Source organism: Hypanus sabinus, chromosome 7 (genome assembly GCF_030144855.1).
Source record: "Hypanus sabinus isolate sHypSab1 chromosome 7, sHypSab1.hap1, whole genome shotgun sequence".
Lineage (NCBI taxonomy): Eukaryota > Metazoa > Chordata > Chondrichthyes > Myliobatiformes > Dasyatidae > Hypanus > Hypanus sabinus.
Genome location: NC_082712.1, coordinates 99393760 through 99411537, shown reverse-complemented (window position 1 = coordinate 99411537; position 17778 = coordinate 99393760). Strand labels below are relative to the sequence as shown.

The 17778-nt window shown below is 47.6% G+C and overlaps 1 protein-coding gene across 3 annotated transcripts in view; it reads right to left on the bottom strand.

Annotated features, from left to right (window-relative positions):
- Positions 1-17354, bottom strand: part of LOC132397042 (polyunsaturated fatty acid 5-lipoxygenase-like) — a 34458-nt gene extending 17104 nt beyond the window's left edge. For all 3 annotated transcript variants that reach the window (XR_009513246.1, XM_059975286.1, XM_059975287.1), the window contains exons 1-8: positions 17059-17354; positions 14816-15017; positions 11230-11311; positions 10043-10165; positions 8646-8749; positions 8306-8478; positions 3987-4127; positions 471-674 (exon numbers count right to left, since the gene is read on the bottom strand). Coding sequence is in view for 2 of the 3 variants with exons in the window: in XM_059975286.1 (XP_059831269.1) it covers positions 471-674; positions 3987-4127; positions 8306-8478; positions 8646-8749; positions 10043-10165; positions 11230-11311; positions 14816-15017; positions 17059-17205 (1176 nt within the window). In the remaining variant the exon portion in view is untranslated. The remainder of the gene's footprint in view (positions 1-470; positions 675-3986; positions 4128-8305; positions 8479-8645; positions 8750-10042; positions 10166-11229; positions 11312-14815; positions 15018-17058) is intronic.
- Positions 17355-17778: the final 424 nt, after the last annotated feature.

Below are 17778 nucleotides of genomic sequence, written 5' to 3'. Positions count from 1 at the left end.
GGAAAAATCCTTCTGGTTAAATCTAAAACTATGCGGAGAAGAAAAAAAAGATTACCTAATTTTTTTTTTAAAAAATTAGATCATATGAGAATATCTCACTCGCGTGTTTCCATTGCTCATCTCTGAGGTGCATCACCGCCTCTCATTGTAAGCGTTAAGGCAAGAGACAGAAATGCAGCTTATTCACCACATCTCTCTCACTCTCTCTCTTTCCCTCTCTCTCTCTCTCTCTCTCTCTCTCTCTCTCTCTCTCTCACACACACACACACACACACACACACACACACACACACACACACACACACACACACACACACACAGTTCCTCTTGCACATTCTAATCTCCACACACAATAGAAATCACCGTGGACACCTCTGTATGTGGAGGAGATCGAACTCTGGCGAATCCCGGCAATGCTTCTGACACTGGCAAGGCTCCCCTGTTCAGTACAATAGACCATCTGAAAGTACCTTAAAGACGGGGTGTGCGCTCGGAAGCTTCCGGAGGGTCGCGATGCAGAAGACTTCGGCAAACAGATGAGTGTTCAGCAGGTGTGAGACGAGCTGGTGGACCTGTGTATCAGCGTGACGAACCCAGACCTTGGCCAGCAGCCAGTCGTATTTGCTGTCCGTCGGAAGGAAGATGGGGTTCTCTGGACCCGGCTCCTGTTTGATCTGCCAAACACACAATTTACAGATGATGTTTGCCGTGAGCCTAAGGGATTTTGAAAGCGATTGAGGGACAGGGCCAGCTGAATCCCTCCGTTAACAGAGCAATGTACACAGATCAGAAACACAAGAGATTCTCAATAGATGCCACCTGACCTGCTGAGTCCTTTCGGCAGTTTGTTGTATTGTGCCTGATTTCCTGCATCTGTTGTTAACAGCTACCCAGGGTGGTGGTGAATCCCAGGTGATTGAGAACCTCCTGTCCCATGCTGCAGAGTTATGAACTATGTTGAGGTGGTTCCTCCCAAAAAGATGGAGGGAGAGAATTTTACACTGAAAGGGCCAGTTATCATGAGGAAATACAGTTTAAAGAACATTACAGTGGCTAGGTCCCAGAGTCTGATGAGTTATACCCCAGATTATTGAGAGGGAAGAGCTGAGAATGCTGGAGCTTTGATCAAGAGCTCAGAACATGGAATATTCCTGCTACATGCACCACGTGTCTCTGGTATGGCAGAGGACCTTCCAGTACCGGGGCCTCGGCCTTTACACCTGGACTAAGATCAATCTAATGCTTCCCTCACACATAGCCCTCTGTTTTCCTTTTATCCATGTGTCACCTTGGTGTCCTCTCTGGCCACAGGTAAGATACTGTTGGACTGGTCAGTAGCTAAGGTTGTTCCTATATTTTAGAAGGTAACCAGAGATATTCCTGGAAACTATATACCCCTATGGATTGAGTCTCACATCAGTGGTGGGGAAGTTATTGCAGAGAATTATTAGGGCTTGGATGTACGAGCAATTGGAAGAGTGTGGCCCATTTTGGGACAGTCAGCTTGGCTTTGTGTGGGGATGAGTTGTGTCTTACTAGCTTGATTGGATTTTTGACAAGGTGATGAGGGTGGGTGATGAAGGTGGAGTGTGATGAAGATTGTCTACGTGGATTTTAGTCAGGCCTTTGACAAGGTTCCTCAGGAAAGGCTCATCCAGAAGATTAAGAGTCATGGTATCCACAGCGACTTGACTATTTGGATTCAAAACTGGCTTGTTCACAGAAGACAGAACATACTGATTGATCGGACTTGCAATGACTGGAACTCTGTGACTAGTGGTGCTTTGCAGGGATCCATACAGGGACCTCTGCTGTTTGAAAGTTTATAAGTGAGCTGGATGAAAATGTAGGTGGGTAGGTGATTAGGTTTGCAGATGATCTGAAGATTGGTGTGTTGTAGATAGTGTGTAAGGCTGGAAAAGAATACAGCAGGATATAGGTCACTTGTAGAGATGTGTGGAGAAAAGGCGGATAGAGCTTAACCTGGGCAAACGTGGAGTATTGCACTTTGCTAGCTCAAATGTGAAGAGCCAGCACAGTGTTGTACAGAGGGGTTTTCGAATCCAAATCCATAACTCTCTGAAAGTGGCTGCACAGGTTGTTCAAGTGGTAAAGATCTCAGAAGGCATGTTTGCCTTTATTAGTCGAGATACTGAGTTCATGAGTCAGAAAGTTACGTTGCAGGTTGGTAGTGTAGCACAATCACTCACAGCACCAGCTTTCACTGATTAGGGTTCGATCACCGTCGTTGTCTAGAAGGAGTTTGTATGTTCACCCCATGACCATGTGTGTATCCTCCAGGTGCTTTGCTTTCCTCCCACATTCCAGAGATGTACGGTCAGGGCTATTGAGTAGTGGACATACTATGATGACAACAACTGCGGCCTGCCCAGCACGATCCTCACTGATTTGATTTAACGCAAAAAGATGCATTTCACTGTGTGTTTCGATGTACACTTGACAAATAAAGCAAATCTTCAAAAGCTTTATATAATTCTAGATACATCCAGAGTACATAAACATGGAGCTCTAGAACACGCTACTGGCCCTTTGGCCCACAATATTCTGCTAACCCTTTAACCTATTCGAAGATCAATCTGACTCTCCCCTCCCATATAGCCTCGCCTTTTCCCTTCACCGATTAGAGGCTTTGGAGAGGGCACAGTAGAGATTTACGGTGATGCTGCCTGTTTTAGAGTGCATGCACCATAAGGAGAGGCTGGGCAAATTTAAATTGTTTTCTGTGGGGTTGAGGGAAGGCCCGACAGAGGTTTATAAGTTTCCAAGATGCGTCGCTTGAGAAGACAGACAATATCATTCCACCAGGGTTGAAACGTTTAATCCAAGAAGGCATGCAGTTAAGATGAGAGAGTTTAAGTTTGAAGAGGAAGTGCGGTTCAATATTTTTCCAGAATGGTGGTCACCTGGAATACACTAAGAGGGGTGGTGGAGGGGTCAGGTATGACAGGGGAGCCTGAGGCTCTTGGATAGGCACATGGAGGTGCAGGAAATGGAGGGATACGAATATCTTGTGGGCAGAAGGGATTGGTTTAGTAGGGCATTTGATCAAGCTGACGAGAATGGACAATTCCTTTTGAAGCTTTTTAGCAACAATAATTCCCTTCACTGAAAGATTTGCTGTGCACCTTCCAGTAACAGGATGGGGTGGGGCGTGAGGAAGGAAAGAGAGACATCGGGGTGGAAGCTGCAGCGAGTAAGACTAACTCTTCAGCCAAGGAGGGAACACGGAACTGCTCAGAAGGTCCAGTTTGAAGATCCTCAGGTAGGAGGCTCCAGTGATGGGAGGGCTGAGGGTCATCAGGCTTTCTGCAAACTACCTGCTGGGAAATTGGAGTGGCTTCTGTAGGAGGGGAAGTAGTGTTGATGGGGTGGGGTTTGTAAGACCTGGGAGGGGGTGAGAAATGGGGATGAGAGAAGTTGAGAGTGAGAGATATGGGAGAGTGACAGGGTGGGTGGGGCTATGAGAGGTGGGACATACTGTGAAAGATGGTGGGGTGTGAGAGACGAGAGCAGAGTGAAAGGATCAGGAGTGGGGATCAGAGACTGGGGTTGTGTGAGGGCTGGGGGTGGGCAAGAGATGGGGTGTGTGAGTCACAGAAGGGGTGACAGATGGGGGGGCTGATAGACAGGAAGTGTTAATAGACAGGGTGGGTGATGTCATAGTTGGGGAAAAGGTGATAACTGGAGGATGTGACAGACGGGGCTGTGATAGATGGGTGGGTGGGTGGGTAATGGACATGGGTTGATAGTTGGGGTATGTGCGTGATGAGGGGTGTTGTTGGGAGCGGAGCGGATGAGAATCCGAGGTGGGGTGAGAGAGGGAGAGGGAGATGGAGGTTGGGGGTGCTGGGAGACGGACAGTGAGTAGAGTGTGAGGGAAGGAGGTGGAGTGTGAGAGGTGGAGATGGGGCATGAGAAAGGGAGGGTGGCAGAGGGAAAGGGAAGAGGAGGATTAGAGTCCATACCTGGATTGCAATGGGAAGTAATTCATTCCTTGGATTCAGGTACAAGAGACACATCGGTGCTTCGAGGTATTGCTGATTTGGCTTTGTGTTGGCTGCAATTCCGTTCAGTAACGCGTAGTCAACGATGAAGATATTGCCATTCTGGAAGAGAACAAGGAACGGTCACTTCAGTGTCTGTGTAAAGGAATCTTACAAGAAGAGGTATTCTTGACACTCCCTGCCTAATTCTCAAAGTCCTTCAGAGGAAGGCATAACTGGATTTTGTTCAGATCTAACTGCATTGATTCTGCTGTCAGAATGTTATCAGCGCACCCCTGTAATTTTGTGTCATCTGCAAAACTTGGCTAGTTTATTTGTCATAGAAACATAGAAACCTAGAAAGCCGACAGCACAATACAGGCCCTTCGGCCCACAAAGCTGTGCCGAACATGTCCTTACTATAGAAACTACCTAGGGTTACCCATAGCCCTCTATTTTTCTAAGCTCCATGTACCTATCCAAGAGTCTCTTAAAAGACCCTATCGTATCTGCCTCCACCACTGTCATTAGCAGCCCATTCCATTCACCCACCATTCTCCGCGTTGTTACGTATCCCGTAACTGGATCACTTACCAGCAAAGATAGAGAGGTCCGTTGAAGTCTGATGGCACTATTTTTAAAAGTTTTTATTTATAAAGGGACACAAAAGTAAAGTTAATACAAACATTCAGATAATATACGTCGTCAATACTCAATCTAAAGCGCAGGTATAGTAATAATCAATCAGAACTAAGCTCTATCATTGTCTAGGGGATAATATATTGTCCACTGGAAATATAAAAGTCATTCAGAAGTCTGCAAGCTTCAGCCTTCTGGGAACCGCTGGGTTTCCCGTTTTGGAGAGAGAGAGATTGTTGAGAAAAGGAACACTTGCCCCAGGTCTTTACGAAGCACAGCCGTGGAATCAGGGGAGCAGGCTTCCCTGTTGTTAGTTAAAAGCGGTTTTCCGTGATTCCAGCCACAGACTCCAGATTCAGAATCTAACGCACGTGGCTTCCTTCCAAAATGGCTTCCCGCTACGGCGGGATCGCTTATCGCGTCTCCTTGGTGCGACTGAAGGGGGTGTCCCTCCCAGACCCTCCTTTATACTTCCTCACGGGGTCGCAGGTGTCAATCAGGTTGGGATGATGCAATCTCTCTCTCAACCAGCCCACTTTGCCCAAGGGCTTTACACGTGGTCTCCATGAGACAATAGTCAATGTCGCCTTATTTTGCATCCCGGTGGAACGCGGTATTCGGCACGTACTCAATCTCTCCCATTTCCTGTGTCTATTCAGCACGTCTCTCAATCTCTCCCATTTCCTGGGTCTACTGACCCCCCCTCAACTAGTGCTCTTGCGATTCTCACAAAGGAGGGGGCTGGGATCATAACAGCGTAAAAAACTCACCCCTGATATCTCCTCTGTACCTACTTCCAAGCACCTTAAAACAGTGCCCTCTCATGTTAGCCATTTCAGCTCTGGGAAAAAGCCTCTGACTATCCACACAATCAATGCCTCACATCATCTTATACACCTTTATCTGGTCACCTCTCATCCTCTCGTCGCTCTAAGGAGAAAAGACCAAGATTACTCAACCTATTCTCATAAGGCATGCTCCCCAATCCAGGCAACATCCTTGTAAATCTCCTTTGCACCCTTTCTATGGTTTCCACATCCTTGCTGCAGTGAGGCAACAAGAGCTGAGTACTCTGAGCAACAGTAACTCTGAGCAACTCTGAGCTGAGCACAGTACTCCAAGTGCAGTCTGACCAGGGTCCTATATATCTGCAACATTATCTCTTGGCTCCTAAACTCAATCCCATGATTGATGAAGGCCAATGCACCGTATGCCTTCTTAACCACAGAGTCAACCTGCACAGTATTTTTGGGTGTCCTATGGACTCAGAACAAAGATCCCTTTGATCCTCTACACTGCCAAGAATACTATAATTCTGCCATCATACTTGACCTACCAAAATGAACTACTTCACACTTATCTGGCTTGAACGCCACCTGCCACTTTTTACCTCAGTTTTGCATCCTATCAATATTGCGCTGTAACCTCCGACAAACCTTCACACTATCAACAACACCCACAACATTTATGTCATCAGCAAGTTTACTAACCCATTCCTCCACTTCCTCATCCAGGTCATTTATAAAAATCACGAAGAGTAAGGGTCCCAGAACAGATCCCTGAGGCACAACACTGATCACCGACCTCCAATCAGAATATGACCTGTCTACAACCACTCTTTGCCTTCTGTGGGTCAGTCAATTCTGGATCCACAAAGCAATGTCCCCTTGGATCCCACGCCTCCTTACTTTCTCAGTAAGCCTTGCATGGGGTACCTTATCAAACACCTTGGAGATATCCATATAAACTACATCTACTGCTCTACCCTCATCAATGTTTAGTCACATCCTCAAATACTTCAATCAGGCTTGCCTTTGACAAAGCCATGCTGACTATTCCTAATGTTCACAAATCCTGCCTCTCAGGATTTTTTCCATCAACTTACCTACCACTGAAGTAAGACTCACCAGTCAATAATTTCCTGAGCTATCTCTACTCCCTTTCTTGAATAAGGGAACAACATCCACAACCCTCCAATCTTCCAGAACTTCTCCCATCCACATTGATGATGCAAAGATCATCGCCAGACACTCAGTAATCTCCTCCCTTGCCTCCCACAGTAGCCTAGGGTACATCTCGTCCAGTCCCAGTGACTTATCCAACTTGATGTTTTCCAAAAGCTTCAGAACATCCTCCTTCTTAATATCTATATGCTCAAGCTTTTCAGTCTGCTGTAAGTCACAATTGCCAAGATCCTTTTCTATAGTGAGTACTTAAGTATTCATTAGGTACCCCTGCTATCTCCTCCAGTTCCATACACACTTTTCCACCGTCACCCTTGATTAGTCCTATTCTCTAACGTCTTATCCTCTTGCTGTTCACATAATTTTAGAAATCCTTGGCGTTTTCCTTAATCCTGTCTGCCAAGGCCTTCTCATGGCCCATTCTGCAACTCCCAATTTTATTTTTAAGCTCCTTCCTGCTAGCCTTACAGTCTCAAGATCTCTACCATTACCTAGTTTTTTGGACCTTTCATAATCTCTTATTTTCTTCTTGACTAGATTTTCAACAACCTTTGTACACCACGGTTCCTGTACCCTACCATCCTTTCTATATTGCATTGGAATGTACCTGTGCAGAACACGCAAAAATCCCCTCAACATTTGCCACATCTCTGCTATACATTTCCCTGAGAATACCTGTTCCCAATTTATGCTTCCAAGTTCCTGCCTGATAGCCTCATATTTCCCCTTATTCCAATTAAACAATTTCTTAACTTGTCTGTTCCTATCCCTCTCCAGTGCTATGGGAAAGGAGATAGAATTGTGATCACTATCTCCAAAATGCTCTTCCACTGAGAGATCTGACACCTGACCAGGTTCATTTCCCAATACCTGATCAAGTACAGCCTCTCCTCTTGTAGGCTTATCTACATTTTGTGTCAAGAAAACTTCCTGAACACACCTAACCAACTCCACTCCATCTAAACCCCTTGCTGTAGGGAGATGCCAATCATATTTGGGAAATTAAAATCTCCCACCACAACGTCCCTGTAATATTATACCTTTCCAGAATCTGTCTCCCTATCTGCACCTTCTATCCTTGTTACTACTGGGTGGTCTATAAAAAATACCCAGTAGAGTTGTTGACCCTTTCCTGTTCATAACTTGCACCCACAGAGACTCCGTAGACAATCCCTCCGTGTCTTCCTCCTTTTCTGCAGCCGTGACACTATCTCTGATCAGCAGTGCCATGCCCCCACCTCTTTTGCCTCCCTCCCTGCCCTTTCTGAAACATCTAAAGTCTGGCACTCTAAGTAACCATTCCTGCCACTGAGCCATCCAACTACAAAGTTTTTTACTTAGAATGTTATGGTCACTTGTTCCTAAAGGCTGAATGACTTCCTTACTCAAACTTCTATCCTGATTGTTACGGAATGTGAACAATTATTCAACAACTCAATGAATTCACTTCCCAGTAATCAATCAGTCACTAGATTCTCTCACACAATATTTGGGAAATTAAAGTCTCCCATGGTGCACTTGGGTGTGGGACGGTGCAGGTAGTGGAGGATGGTGTGTGTTTCACCATGAGACAGTGCAGCAAGGTGTGAGATGGTCTGGGACTCTACATCACTCCTCCTTCTGTAATGCCCCAACACTAACATATCTCACGTCTCTGTATCATTCCCGCTTCCCACACTCTGCAACCCAGCGTCTGACCTGGACCTCCTGCTGGAGGGTGGTGCCTTTCGCCAGGATGGGGGCGACCATTTCGTCTGTAACGGGGAACTTTGCTGGGATCTCGCTGCACTGTTGGATGAGAACAGGGTTTGATCCATTCAGGTACTGACAGCCGAAGAATCTGTCTTCTTTCCAATGTTTCTTCACGTATTCTAGGGAACAGAGGAGACGCACTGTTGATCACATCTGTCACAGCTGGGTCATAATCTTCTTGCACCAGACCCTTCCTATTGGAAGTAGATTGCCAGCTAAACATCCCTGTTTATCACAGGAACCTCGCTGAATCCGACAGTGAGACTGAAGCAACCAGTGAACTCACCTGCGACTGGATCTCTGTTGACCTCACAGAGGGTTTGTAATTCGCTCAGCGTAATCCACACCTTATGGCACATCTTCAGTGGCAGCAGTCCGAGCTTCACAATGCTGCATCAATAAAAACACATCACAGTGAATACAGGATGAATGCCAAGCAGAGTCCGAGGGAGACTGGTCACAGTGTAGGTGAGGACTGCATCAGTTCGGTACAGGGCCATACAGATGTTTTGGTCTGCCCACAGATCAGAGCTGAGTGTATTTCTCCAGCTGTGTACACAGACATCACTATCCATGTGTCCATGTGTGAGCCTGTGTGTCTGCAAGTCTATGCGTGTGTGTGTACTGAAGAATCTGGACTGTTGGACTAACACTCATTAGGCACCTCACATCATTCCACAGGAAGGGACAAAGTCTGTGCCCTGCTTTCTCATTACTCCAACATGGGATACAAGGACCTGGTTTGGTGAGAATGGGAACACAGGAAGACAGGATCGTGCGGAGGGTGTACGACAGCTTGCCAGTGTTGCCCGAGGCACTGAGCATTAAAGTTGGGAGGTTCCATTCGAGTTGTACTTAACGCTAGTCAGGCCGCACTGGAGTCCTGCGGGCAGTTTCCGGTCCATACACTACGGAAAGGATGGGATTGAGTTGGAGGGGTACAGAAGGTATCCACATTGGTGTGCTCTGGATTAGAGGCCCTGAGTGATAAGGTTGCAACCTTCCCCTGGAGTGAAGGAAGCTGAGGGGTGACATTAAGAGAAGAACAGGGAGCAGATACTGATATCCTGGTTGACATAGGGCTGTGCTATAACCAGAGGGTAGTGAATGAAGAGGAAAGTGGGATAACTGGGAAGTTGAACCATCTAAACTCAACGCCGTTTGGTGAGGACAGGGAGATAAGTGTTACCTGTCCCTGTTCAGGGACTCAGAAAGGACAAGTAACTCACTTACCAGTGTGATCGTCAGGCACAATCTGACACTGTAGAGTGTAGGAGGCTGGTGTGTAGATATGCTGGATGGTCACAGTCTTTCCCCAGGGTAGGGAGTCTAACACTAGAAGGCACAGGTATATGGTAAGAGGGAAAAGATCTGAGGATCCATTTTTACAAAGAGAGGGTGGCCCATATGTGGCCAGAGGAGGCGGTTGAAGCAGGGACAATTACAATGTTTATGAGGCCACTGGACAGGTAAGTGGGTAGAAAAGGTTTGGAGGGATATTGGGCAAAATCTAAGAAATAGCACGAACTGAGGTAGACGTCTTGGTTGGCACGGATAAGTTGGGGCAAAGGGCCTGCTTCTGTACTGTATGACTCTGGGCAAACTGCAGGAACACATTTACCACACAACCCAAACAAAGACTTGGTGGGTTTGAACATTGGCCCATTCTGTTCCAATACTTACGCAGCATCTATGTTATAGAAGGTGCGGACCTTCCTGCCGAATGGCATCACTGCATCTCTCGGTAAGTCACTGCTCTTTGCACAGTTAATGCTTTTTGGAATTCCTGGTGCAAAAGTTCTCCACCTAAAACACAAGGTGAAAATTCCGCAAACTCTTTGTGGAAGTAATTGGAAATACAAATAATGTTCAATTTGATGTTTACAGTCACAGTCTGCACCACCAGTTCAGGTACAATACAGCCTAGTCACAGTGTACATCTGACAATGGGTCGTTGATCTGAGACTGGCCACTGTACGTCCCCCGCAACACCCACCCTGTCTCGACGTTGGTGGTACGTAGAAGCTGTGAGGAGTTCATGGGAATGAAGGGATGTATAGACTACGAGGAAAGAAACTGAGGAAATTGGCATTGGAGAGATTGTTCAGCTGTGTGTTTCACAGTGGTCCGTTATGATTGATGGAGGTTCAGTATGGTCCAATGTGGTTCATTATGACCCATTGTGGTCCAGTGTGATCCAGTGTGGTTCAGTATGATACTGTACATTGTTGTTCCTGTATGATCCACTGTGATGCAGTAGGATCCACTGGACTTGTATGATCCAATGTGGTCCTTTGTGATCAGGTCCACCGTGACCTACTGTGATTCTTTCCATAATACCATAAGATGATAAGATATAGGGAGCAGAATTAGGACATACGCCCCATCGCGTCTGCTCAGCCATTCTGTCACACCTCATTTATTATCTCTTTCTACCCAATTTTTGCCTTATATGTGTAAACTTTGATGCCATAACTAATCAATAACCTGTCAAACTCCACTTTAGATATACCCAATGACTTGTCTTGCACAGTCGTCTGTGTCAATGAATTTGATAGATTCACCACTCTCTGGCTAAAAAAAATTCTACTTATTTCTAATCTAAAGGGATGACCATTTATTCAGAAGCTTGAACTGTCCATGTAGCAGCAGAGAGTTCACACGTTGACCACTGATCATCAAGGCCAGTCTTTCCATCCTCATCAGAGGGGGTGCACCCTGTGCCCAGAAAGAGGGCATCGAGGAAGGGTGATCACTTGAAGGAGATTGTACAGGGACCCTGCTTGTATTCTATGACCCTTGTTATAACAGTTCCTCTACACCACTGGATTTTGACCTGTTTCCCGAGAGACTGATGGCTTTATACTCACTGGTACATGTCTTGTCTCTTCTGCATTTCCTTTTTCCGATATTCCTCCAGGATGGCCGAACCAGACTCATGTCGTTTCCAGGCTGGCCAAGAAAAGAATCAAAGATCAGGGAACACTTAGAATGGAGCATCACACCAAGTCTTTCCAGAACTTTCCCATTCTCTGGTCTGCTGCCTCAAAGTTGGATGCTGGACCCGCAGTTAGAACTTTGTGGGTCATACCAACTGACCTGGTGCCTGAAATATTCTCTCCCTAAGAATGCTGCCCAATATATTGAGCATTTCCAATTCTGCCAATTTATTTCAGCCTTCCGACACTGTGGGTCACCGTCTTGCCACAGCACAGAGTTCTGCACCAGCCTCAGGTCACCTCCAGGTCATGGGTGTGAAGCTCAATGAGAGACGCGAGTCATTTGTGTAAAGCTCACTGTGGGTCACCACCAGGGGATTAGCATGGTGCTCACTGAGGGCTGCGGGTCAGTGCCAGGGCATTATCGTGGTGCTCACTGAGGGCTGCGGGTCAGTGCCAGGGCATTATCGTGGTGCTCACTGAGGGCTGTGGGTCAGTGCCAGGGCATTATCGTGGTGCTCACTGAGGGCTGTGGTTCAGTGCCAGGACATTATCGTGGGGCTCACTGAGGGCTGCGGGTCAGTGCCAGGGCATTATCGTGGTGCTCACTGAGGGCTGTGGCTCAGTGCCAGGGCATTATCGTGGTGCTCACTGAGGGCTGTGGGTCAGTGCCAGGGCATTATCGTGGTGCTCACTGAGGGCTGTGGGTCAGTGCCAGGGCATTATCGTGGTGCTCGCTGAGGGCTGTGGGTCAGTGTCAGGGCATTAGCATGGTGCTCGCTGAGGGCTGCGGGTCAGTGCCAGGGCATTATCGTGGTGCTCACTGAGTGGCTGTGGGTCAGTGCCAGGACATTATCGTAGTGCTCACTGTGGGCTGTGGGTCAGTGCCAGGGCATTATTGTGGTGCTCACTGAGGGCAGTGGGTCAGTGCCAGGGCATTATCGTGGTGCTCACTGAGGGCAGTGGGTCAGTGCCAGGGCATTATCGTGGTGCTCACTGAGGGCTGTGGGTCAGTGCCAGGGCATTATCGTGGTGCTCACTGAGGGCAGTGGGTCAGTGCCAGGTCATTAGCGTGGAGTTCACTGAGGGCTGTGGGTCAGTGCCAGGTCATTAGCGTGGAGTTCACTGAGGGCAGTGGGTCAGTGCCAGGGCATTATCGTGGTGCTTACTGAGGGCTGTGGGTCAGTGCCAGGTCATTAGCGTGGAGTTCATTGAGGGCTGTGGGTCAGTGCCAGGTCATTAGCGTGGATTTCACTGAGGGCAGTGGGTCAGTGCCAGGTCATTAGCGTGGAGTTCATTGAGGGCTGTGGGTCAGTGCCAGGTCATTAGTGTGGAGTTCACTGAGGGCTGTGGGTCAGTGCCAGGTCATTAGTGTGGAGTTCACTGAGGGCTGTGGGTCAGTGCCAGGGCATTAGTGTGGAGTTCACTGAGGGCAGTGGGTCAGTGCCAGGGCATTATCGTGGTGCTCACTGAGGGCAGTGGGTCAGTGCCAGGGCATTATCGTGGTGCTCACTGAGGGCAGTGGGTCAGTGCCAGGTCATTAGCGTGGAGTTCACTGAGGACTGTGGGTCAGTGCCAGGTCATTAGCGTGGAGTTCACTGAGGGCAGTGGGTCAGTGCCAGGGCATTATCGTGGTGCTCACTGAGGGCTGTGGGTCAGTGCCAGGTCATTAGTGTGGAGTTCACTGAGGGCTGTGGGTCAGTGCCAGGGCATTAGTGTGGAGTTCACTGAGGGCTGTGGGTCAGTGCCAGGGCATTAGTGTGGAGTTCACTGAGGGTTGCCAGACACCGCCAGTGCTTGGGTCTGAAGCTGACCAAGGGCAATGTGTCACTGCCAGCCCATGAGTGGGAATCTCACCAAGGGCTGTAGATCCTGGTGGGGCATGGATCACTGCCGGGCCACGGACCAGTGCCAGTGCCAGGGTGTGGAGCTCCGCATGTTTTAGATTTAGATTATGAGGACGCTCAGTCTTCATTTATTGTCATTTAGAAATGCATACATGCGTTAAGAAATTATATAATGTTCCTCCAGAGTGATATCACAAAAAAACAGGACAAAGACTAACACTGACAAAACCACATAATTATAACATATAGTTACAGCAGTGCAAAGCAATACCATAATTTGATAAAAAGCAGCAATGGGCACGGTAAAAAAAATGTCTGAAGTCCCGATCGACAGTCCCCGATATCAGGCAGCAGAAAGGGAGAAACTCTCCCTGCCATAAGCTTCCAGGCACCGACAACTGATGGCTTGGAAGCACCCGACCACAGCAGACTCTGAGTCTGTCTGAAAACTTCGAGCCTCCGACCAGCCCCTCCGATACAGCCTCCCGAGCGCCTTCGACCTCGTCCCGGCCGCCGAAACAAGCAAAGCCGAGGTCTCGGACGCCTTCTCCGGACCGCACAGTAGCAGCGGCAGCGAAGCGGGCATTTCAGAAGTTTCTCCAGATGTTCCTCCGTGCTCTCACTTCTGTCTCCATCAAATCAGAATTGTGCACGGTACCCTACTTAACAAATAACAGATATCATTCACCTTCTCCTCCCTCCTGATTGTCTGACGGCAGAGGAGAAGAAGATGTTCTTGGACCACTGAGTGTGTGCCTTTATGCTCACGGACCTCCTTCCTGATGGTAGCAATGAGAAGGGGAAAAGTCCTGGGTGATGGGGTCCTTAAAGATGCTTAAAGGTCCTTGAATCTCCGCTCCTTGAAAATATTCTGGATGACACAGAGGCTGGTACCTCTGATGGAACTGACTGAGTTCACAACTTTCTGCAGCTTCTTTCCTCGGCCCTTCAACAGTAAAACCAAACTGCAGTCTGGCTGGGAGGACGGTACATGTTACTGAATGACGTGGTTGGTTTTTCTGCACCTTTTGGTTATTTGTAAGTGTTCTGTTCATGTAATTTGAATAAAACAGATTGTGAAATCTGTGATGCGCAATAACCAAGTGGAAATTACACCATTGTAAGGAATGGGTTAAATTCCAATTCGTCTTTGGCATATGCTAAGATGTGTAACACAGACTGGAAGACAAGATGGTGTCAGCGTGGAATGTGTTGAAGGTCTGGAGGTGCGAGTGGGAATCCTAGGCAGGGTCATGACTGGTGGAAAGAGCTGAACAAGACAAGAGACAGACAAAAACACAGAGAGAGGGGGTGAGAGGAAGAGATAGATAGAGAGAGAGCAAGAGTGAGGGAGAAAGATTTTTGGGACACTTTCGGTTCTCTGGCTGTATATTGTGTGGCATGGCTTAGTGATTGATTCATAATTTTTATTTTGTCTATTTTATTACTTTATTAACATTTTCTTTCTCTATTCTACTCTTCGTATAAACCGATTAGAGTTGGTAGTGTTCCAGTAACTTTTTCTTGAAGGTCATTACTTATAACGTTCAACAGCGTACAGCGCCTCATTTGTTTGCGCATACTTGCTGTTGCTGAATCAGTAAGAAACAAAGAACAAACTTTGAAACATTTACATTTACATCCTTTAAAGTTTAATGATATAATCATACCAGTTCCTTCCAAGACATCCAGGGAGTCAACACCACTCAGCCAGATGTAGCATGGGAAAGAGGAGATGTTGGTTAGAGTTTGCACCGTGATGTGACTACAATACCAGCTGTCCTCGCAAAGCGGAAAGCGTTTCTCTTTGAACAGCTTCACCAGCAGAATGTCGCCGAGGTCGGACTGTGTTTTCACCTCCAGGCTTTTACTCTGCACAGGAAACATCAAACACAGCGGCCAGACTGAGACCTCTGGACACATATGTCACTCTTGCAATGCCCCCTCACCCAACCGTACACTGAGATTTGTCCCCTCACTGTACACTATTCCCTGACTCTCTACCTCGCTGTACAGTGACCCCCTATTCGAGCCCTCAAAGCTTGCTGTCCCTGAACCGTCACTGTACACTTACCGCTGAACCCTCACCATACACTGAACTCAAAACTCAACCTCAGACTGTGCTCACCCCAGAACTCTCATCATACACTGACCCCTGATCTTCATTACTCACACAAGTTGACAGCTTTGTTAAGAGGTTGGTTGAGTACAAGAACCGGAAGGTGATGTTGCAAGACTATAGAACCCTGGTTAGACTATACCTACTGGAATATTGTTCTGGTCGCCTCATGAAATAAGTATGTGGAAGCTTTCGAAAGGGTTCAGTGCGGATTTGACAGGACGCTGCCTGGATTGGGGAGAATGACGTGTGAGAATAAGTTCAGCGAGCGTGGGCTTTTCTCTTTGGAGCGAAAGAGGGTGAGAGGTTACTTGATAGAGTTACTGTATGCAAAATGCTAAATGGCATTGATCATTTGGACAACCAGAGACACGTCCACTGAGTGGAAATGACTAATAGCAGGGAGTAAAATTTTAACGAGATTGGTTAATTTTATCCAGGATGGTGCTGGTGATCCACAACGACACGTTGCAGACTGCTTACAAATCCTCCTCTTGTGAATTACAGAAGAGATGCGAACATCAGGATGCACTTGATCGACTGTATCTTTTAAAAGATCGGTACAACAGTGTGTGCGAAACGCCTGCAGTGTGCTGTGTTCTGCGTTCTCCACCCTCACTCGATACCGACCTTCACATTGCGAAGTCAGCTGAGCCCTGATTGTTCAGTGTCGCTCTTTGATAAAGATCACCTTTATTTGTCACACGTACATAGCAAAATACCTCTGTCAAGTCAGCGAGGATTAAACTGGGGACAGACCCCAGCTTAACCACGATTTACTTACCCGAACCCGAAAGTCTTTAGAATTGAGGAGGAATTCGGAGCACCCGGAGGAAACCCACACAGTCATGGGGATAACGTATAAACTACTTACAGAGAGCATCAAGTGTTGAATCCGGATCACTGTCGCACTAAAGCGTTATGCTAACCGTTACACTGTCGTGTCTCCTCTTCTCGGAGAACGAGCCAGTCTATGGGAGGGCGCTGAGGAGTGAGATAGGACGGAGGGAACTGGGAATACTGATCTATAATTCCTTAAAAACGGTGTCACGGGTACATAGGGTCATGGGAAGAGCTGTGGGCACGTTGGCTTTTATTAATCAAAGTACTGAGTACAGGGGTCGGGGCGCTATGTTGAAGTTGGATAAGACGTTAGTGACGCAGGTTAAGGGTAGAGGATGAACTATTTAAGGGAACATGAGGAGGAACATCTTCACTCAGAAGGTGGTGCGAATGTGAAACGAGCTGCCGGTGGAATTGATGGATGTGGGTTCGTTTGCAACATTTAAGTAAAGTTTCGATAAGTACGTGACCCTGAGGGAGGCTGCAGTAGCTGCGGCTTGGGTACTAGGCACAGACTAGTCGGGCTGCTAAGTCTGTTTATGTGCTGTAGTGGTCTGGGATTGTACACTGACCCCGAGCCTCAGCTACGCTGAGCACTGAACTCACTGGACGGTGACCACAAACCCTCACCCTCACCATCCGCTAACCACTGAACGCCATACGCTGAGTCCTGACCCAAACCCTCCCTCGCGGTCTTCGAGGGGCTGTGTCCGGTGGGAAAGCCCGTCACTAGGAGGCAAAATCGGCCAGGAATCTCTGGAGGGAAAGATACCAATCCGACTGTGTCCGGCACCGGGAACACTGAGCACAGACCCAACCGGAGCAGCTGCGTACGTGAGCTGTGCTCTGTACCACATAGAGCGAGGTCTGCGACTCCACCCCAGCTCTCCGACCTCGGCAGTTCTTTCATTATCAATCAAAGAAAATATTTGAAAGAAAGGAGATACTCACGCCCCCTCTTTTAAACAGAGTCAGGCTCGAGAAACGAAATGTTTCCGAGCTCCGAAGCGACCCCACTAAAGATAGGGAAATTTCATCCGTTGTGCCTGCGAGGGGCAAGTCCCCAGTATATACGGTAACGTGGTAACTAACAGACATCTCGACACTGAGGTGAAGAAGACGGTGTGTGGAGATGTCTCTGCTTCTTTATATCGGATAAAATAGAGGGTGGAGACATCCGTCAGGAAATGCTGCCAACTGGCACATTCCAGGCCGGAGAAAGTCGTGTCGCCACTGCAAGGACTCGGTGGGAAAACACCACGATACATGTTCTTCCGCAACTGCAGAAGGAGTGGCCGGGTTGGGTGAGTAAGCCCCTCGATTATTATAGTCGTGAACCACCCCAGGAGACCAAGGAGGGGCAATAACCCGGTTGTTTTTACGAAAACTAATACAACAGTACCGAAAACCTTGACTGAGAATTTGAGAATGAAAATAATTCTCGTAAATAATTTACCATCATGAATAAAATCTGTTTTAAAATAACAAAAAATGTTTCAAGTTGAGGCAAGAACAGGGGCTAACAGATTCCTGGCCAATTCAGCCTCCAGCTGACGGGCTTTCCCGCCGGACACAGCCAGTCAAAGACGGCGAGTGAGGGTTTGGGTCAGGGCTCACTCTGAATACAAGGAATGTCTACCCCTGTTTTAAGAGCTCTCCCTCCCTCTGAAA